Source organism: Stegostoma tigrinum, chromosome 5 (genome assembly GCF_030684315.1).
Source record: "Stegostoma tigrinum isolate sSteTig4 chromosome 5, sSteTig4.hap1, whole genome shotgun sequence".
NCBI lineage: Eukaryota > Metazoa > Chordata > Chondrichthyes > Orectolobiformes > Stegostomatidae > Stegostoma > Stegostoma tigrinum.
Window position 1 is genome coordinate 13,431,391 of NC_081358.1, and position 6,518 is coordinate 13,437,908.

General features: G+C 45.7%; 1 protein-coding gene across 1 annotated transcript; it reads right to left on the reverse strand.

Annotated features, from left to right (window-relative positions):
• Positions 1–3,289: 3,289 nt before the first annotated feature.
• Positions 3,290–6,290, reverse strand: si:ch211-153f2.3 (alanine and arginine-rich domain-containing protein). The gene is made up of 2 exons (XM_048529757.2): positions 5,714–6,290; positions 3,290–4,576 (listed from the first exon to the last, which is right to left on the reverse strand). The coding sequence occupies exons 1-2, from the start codon at positions 5,915–5,917 to the stop codon at positions 4,370–4,372; spliced, it is 411 nt and encodes a 136-aa protein (XP_048385714.1). The 5' UTR covers positions 5,918–6,290; the 3' UTR covers positions 3,290–4,369.
• Between the last annotated feature and the right edge of the window lie 228 nt (positions 6,291–6,518).

Consider the following 6,518-nt stretch of genomic DNA (forward strand, 5'->3'; position numbering starts at 1 on the left):
AGAGGGTTCAGAAGAAATTTACCAGGATGTTGCTGAAATTGGAGGGTTTGAGTTATGAAGAGAGGCTGGAAATGCTGGGATTGTTGTACTGGAGTGTACAAGGTTGGGGGTTGGCATTATTGAGGTTTGTAAAATCATGAGGAGCATAGACAAGGTGAATGGCAGGTGTCTGTTCCCTAGAGTGGGAGATTTCAAGACGAGAGTCATATTTTTAAGGTCAAAGGAGAAAGATTCAAAAAAAGATATAAAGAGCAACTTTTTTACACAGTGACTTGTGTGTGGAATGAACTCCTGGAGGAAGTGGTGGGCAGTTACAACATTTAAATGGCATTTAGGTAAGTACATGAACAGGAAACATTGAAGGGATATAAGCCAAATCCAGGCAGGTAGGACTAGTTTAGTTTGAAAACATGGTTGTCATGGACTAGTTAGACCGAAGGGTCTATTTCCATGCTGCGTGGCTCAATGACTCTAATCTTAGTCTTAATCTGAATGTTACGCTAAATTCATGCTTAAAATGTGCTTAATCCTTTGCTTGAGAAAGCTAGAACTTTTTTAAATCAGTTTTTTGTACTGCTTCCCTCAGTCAACATATTATAAATGTTCACAAAATGTTGGGAATAGACATCACTAAAATCTTTCTGGGTAACTGAGCCTTTGTTCAGTCAGTCCCTAATAGGGGTGGGGAGGTGAGAAACAAGCAGTTTAGGTTTCCTGTAGGAAGTACATGTAAGCAGTTTTAGATATGGCCACATAACTATAATATTGGACAGTGTAATCATGTGTGCTATAAAATAGTTGCATGTTCTAACTCGGAATGCTAATTGTGCACTCAAGTTTGAGTAGACATAGGAATGTGTGTGTGACCCTTTAGTTGGAAAAGATTATCTGCAGTAAGAGTCACTTGGAAGCTTGTTATCTGTAGCAATAGTGTAGCATCTTTGTTCCTGTAATAAAACCTGTTTTGTATGCCAACGTCTTGAAGCATACATCTCCCTTGCAAGAAGATATCTGAATCTTTAGCATTTACTCTTTCAGTGCCATTATGCCTTTCTTATTATTATGGTGGGCCATCAAACTAATTTTGTGTAATTTTATGAAGGAGCAGAAAACTCCCTTATCATTCTCCCACATAATTGACTGACAAAGATTTAAGGTGGATCTGAATATCTACCTGATAATGTGCATGTTTCATTGCATTTGGAAGATCCAGAGTTATTGTACGAAAAACATAAATCACCATTATCATTTCTTCCACTTTTTCAGAATTGTTTGCGCAATGTCAATTGTCATCACACATTCCATCCAATAGAAAACATTGTTGTGAATTACTTTCCCCAGAGGACAGTGGAGGTAGCATTATTGAATGTGTTCAAGGCTGAGCTAGACAGAGTTTTGATCAGAAGGACAATCTAAGGTTATGGGGAAAAGCCAATAAAAGGGATTTGAACCATAATCTCATCAAACATTGGAGAAGCTCAACAGCTACATGAGTTACTACAGCTCCTGCTTCTTGAGTAGGAGGTGGGGCCATAGTGGGAAGATCATTGAACTAGAAATCTAGAACCGCCAGCTGATGTTCTGGAGGTATGAGTTTTAATTCCACCATGAGACATAGCGAAATTATAATTCAATAAAAAGCTAGCTTAGTGGCAACCATGTAATCACTGTCAGGAAAAGAATTAATTCATGAATGTCCTTTAGGGAAGGGAATCTGCCATCTTTACCCAGTGTCACTATATATCCAGACCCACAGCAATGTGACTGATTCTTAATTACCCTCTGGGCAATTGGGAACAGGCAAGAAATACTGGCCTAGCCAACAACACACACATCCCAGTGTATGCTCAGTAAGACAAAAAGTCAGTATAGGTTTTTAACTGGTAATTGTTTCAGTAGAAAACTAATACCATAGCCACATATCTATTACACCAGTGCATTAATTATCAGGCTAACGTCTCACCATCTGAGGAATTGTCCTGTGATTCTGCAGCAAAGATGCTGATTCCCTCCAATATAGTCTGGATATATACTTATTCAGGGATACATTGTACTAAGAATTTTTAACCTATCCAGTTAAACGTATACTGGTAGCAGCATTATATCAAATTTCTGCAATGCATGACTGTATGGTGGCTCAGTGGTTAGCACTGCAGCCTCACAGCACCAGGGTCCCAGGTTCGATTCCCATCTCGGGCGACTGTCTGTGTGGAGTTTGCACATTCTCCCCGTGTCTGCATGGGTTTCCTCCAGGTGCTCTGGTTTCCTCCCACAGTCCAAAGATGTGCAGACTGGGTGGATCAGCCATGTTAAATTGCCTGTAGTGTTCAGGGATGTGTGGGTTATAGGGGGATGGGTCTGGTTGGGATGCTTCAAGGAGCAGTGTGGACTTGTTGGGCTGAAGGGCCTGTCCCCACCCTGTAGGGAATCTAAAATATATCTTTTAAGTATATAAGAATTAATCAGAATCTAAAAACAATATTTATTAAATGTTAAAGAAAATCAGGAGGTGAACTCCACTGATATTCAGTTAGTATTCGCTCAAGCGCTCCAGGCAGATCTTGTGTTTCATGTGTGTTGACTCAGCTGAAGTGTTGCTCAGTATTGCAATGAAACTGCAGCCAAAATGATCTGCTCAAATCTGTACTGAAGACTGAGCTCCCAAACTTCTGATTCACCAGTAAGTGTGCAATTACTGAACTAAACTAAACTAGTTTTCCATACTTTAGTTTATTTTGAATATCACGTAGTATTTTTGGAATTGCCTCTTTTTAAAGCAATCTGTATTCTGTCAGTCTCCAACAGTACTGAAAAGTGAATGGCAGCAAAATGACATCGCTGCCCAGTCCTGAGAGCAGGCACATTTCCAAAGCTCCTGAAGAAGAATCATATTGAACTCAAAACATTAACTCTGTTTCTCTTTGTACAGATGCTGCTAAACCTGCCAAGTTTCTCCAACAATTTCTGCTTCTGTTTCTCTCAGTACAGATTCAGCTGACCGACTGAGTTTCTTCAGCGATTTCTGCTTTTGTTTCTCTCTCTACAGATTCTGCCTGACATGCTGAGTTTCTCCAGCATTCAGACTAACATTCCCCATTTTGTGAGGGAAGCTCCCTGCAGCCTCCCCAGCCTGAAGCATCCATGACCCACCAGCTTGTGTGACAAGGACAGTGTGGGAGTGACAGAAAGAAAATCAGTGTTGGAACCAATCTTTGCAGTGTGTGTAACTGAGTTGTTGCGTGTCCCTTTTTGTCAATGCTGAATATGTACATACACAATACAGTGAAAATAAGGCACTAAAGTTCTTTTATTCAAACAAACTTTGTTACGAGTTACAACAATGCTACCACATGCTGGAGTGTATTTTCATAAAGCACAGTGTGATCACATTATTATCAACTAGGCTGGGAATACCATGGCAAGTAAGTTACCCCATGACTCCCCAAAGCCTGTCCACAAGTCAAGAGTGTGATGGAATACTCCCCACTTGCCTGGATGGGTGCAGCCCCAACAACACTCAAGAAGCTTGACTCCATCCAGGGCAAAGCAGCCTACTCGATCGGCACAAAATCCACAAGCACCCACTCCGTCCACCCACCGATACTCAGTAGCAACAGTGTGTACCATCTACAAGATGCACCAGAAATTCACCAAAGATCCCCAGACAGCACCTTCCAAACCCACAACTATTCCACCTGGAAAGACAAGGGCAGGAGATAAATGGGAACACCACTACCTTCAAGGCAGACAAACAGGAGGCTGGAAAAATGAAGTAGGCTCGGCAGCATCTGGAGCAAAGGGGCAGTCAATGCCCCAGGCACACCCCTTTCCCATTCGGGGAAGCTGCCCGGCCTGCTGTGTTCTTCCAGCCTCCTGTTTGCCTTGGATTCCAGCATCTGCAGTTTCTTTTTGTCTCTCACCGTCACCTTCAAGTTCCCCTCCAAACCACTCTCCATCCTAATTTGGAAATATACTGCTGTTCCTTCACTGTCACCAGGTCAAAATCCTGGTATTCCCTTCCTAATAGCATTGTGGGTTAACCCACAGCAGGAGGACTGCAGCAGTTCAAAAAGGTAGTTCACCACCACTTTCTCAAGGGCAACTAGGGACAGACAATAAATGCTGGCCAGCCAGTGACACCCACATCCCACAGATGAGTAAATCAAAGAAAACACAAAATCAGAAATTACTTAGCAGATCTGGCAGGAACTGTAGAGAGAAAGCAGAGTTCACATTTTGGATCCAGTGATCCTTCTTCAGATCAGTCACATTATTAAATTTTTCTAATGCTGTTGTTTGACCTAGACAATACATCATGCTATTTTAAGTGTGAAACTTTGCAAACTCAGGCTATTAACCCTAGAGTCGATTAGTTTCTCCTCTGTTCTTCTCGGGACTGTGCAGCTCCTTCCACATCCTGTTGCCTGGAAGGTTGAACTTCAGGATCCTGAAACTCTGAAGGAGACCTGCTACCCATGTTTCTGCATAATTCCTGTTCACTCCTTAGCTTCTGGATTTCCTTGTTTAACTCCAACAAGGTTTTGGCAAGCTCCCGATCCTGGGACCGCATCTCCAACTGCAAGGCAAATTGAAAAAGGTGAGACTGACTCTTCTGCTAATATCGCCATTCGGATCTATTGCTATTGAAAAGCTTGGGGAAGCACTACACATTAAACCCACTCCATGTTTCCCTTCCCCATGGATCTTGCTTAAAAAAAAACCCCACAACATCCCGCTTCTCATCAGAAACATATCCATTTCCTTCTTAAATCTGTTGATTGATTCGCCTCCACTGCAGTCTGGGGCAGTGAGTTCTGCAGATTCACAGCCCTCTGAGAGAAGTAGTTTCTCTGTGGGGCTGGGGCTCCAGATTTTCAAAGCCAGAGAGGTCATGGGCTGATAGACATCTTAAAAGCCTGTTTTAAGCAGGCACAGGCAAGTGCCTGAGTGGGAGTGCAGCTGCAGAAGTTTGGCATGAACTTAAATTCAGAGAGAATACACAGTGGTAGCGTCACTTGGGATTTACTGGAATGGTCAGGCCGAGGGATGGAGGCAAGAGCTGGATGAGGATTCAGCAGCAGGCGAGCTGAGGTAGAAGATGCTAACAGCTGCAAGAGGGTGGTCATAGTGTAGTCCGAAGCTCAGGTTAGGGCCAATTATCACACTCAAAGGTTTGTCTCAGACAGCTGGCAGGGAGCGGGATGCAAGGGGCTGAGTTGGTGGATGGGAATGTGGTCATTATTTGGTTTGAAAAAAGCATCTGGCATGCCAGTACTGGGTACGGAAGGTGGCCCTCTGGTGAAGGTGGGAGTGTTGACTGTCCTCAGGGCACGGCCATTGGGGGTGGGGGACAAGTGGGCACTATGACCCATGGGCAGGGAACACATTCATCCTGTCCTACAGAAAAGGTGACTACTTCAAACCAACCCCAAGCCAGGGTCACTACAGTTCGAGGAAGCGGGGATTCAGGGTTCCTTATGGGGAATGCAGCGGTAGGTGACCCCTGAGCTGGGGTTGGGGTGAGGGGCTGGGGGGGGGGGGGGTGGTGGTGGGGTGCTCTGCTCCCCAAACAGCTGCAGGAGGGGCTCAGTTCCACGGGTAGTTGGGTCCAGCCCTGCTCTGAGCATCCAGAGACTGGCCACAGGGAATGGGGTGGAATTGGGAGTTTGGGAAAGAGGGTGAACACCGAAAAGACTGGAGCTTGTGTCCTCACCAGTTCGGTCCGGAGCCAAGTGATAGCCCCGTCGATCTTGGCTCTGCGGAGTTCCTGGTCAGCCCGAGGGTTGGTGCTGAGGGGCCAGGAGCTGGGCTGGTCTCTCGGAGCAGAGGTTGCCCTGAAGGCGCTGATCAGCCTGTGTTTGATGTTCTCCAGCAACAGGCTAGACACACTGTCCTCGTACTGGCTGTCTGTGCTCATCGTCCCAGCAGGCGCTCACACAGTGCACTTTCTGAACTGATTGCTCTCCGTCTGTCTCTGGGGGGGGAAGTGAAGCTGCTGCTTGCCGGAGCAGCATTGCCGAGGATCCCTCTCTCCCCTCTCTCTCCCGGGGCTGGGGAGAGTCGGCAGCGTTTTGTTTGGAACTGGGGGTCGCTGCGTTGGCCGGCCGTTCCGCTACAGCAAGCCGCTTTGTCAGCGTTACTATGGCAAGCTCTGAGAGAGGGACAGCGAGACAAAAGTCCACTTCGTCCCCACCCCCCACAGCCCCAAAGGGAAAGTTAGCAGATCCAGACGGAGGTGGGAGATAGTCGCCAGTCCAACAAATACAATGAACAGACCTGGGGCCGGAATGTGATTTCCCCCCCGCCCTAACCCGCTGTTGCTGGGAACTGGTCATTCCAGGGGCTTGTGCAACATTTAATGAGTAACAAGACTCAGAAACAGAGCCGCCCTTTCTGCACCAACCCTGTTACATGTTAAACTCTGCTTCAGGCTGGCCCGCGGCTCCTGGGCTCCAATAGCAAGCACGGCTCGGTTGAAATGCTGGGTTTTATTATTATGATTATTTGTTATAATTAGC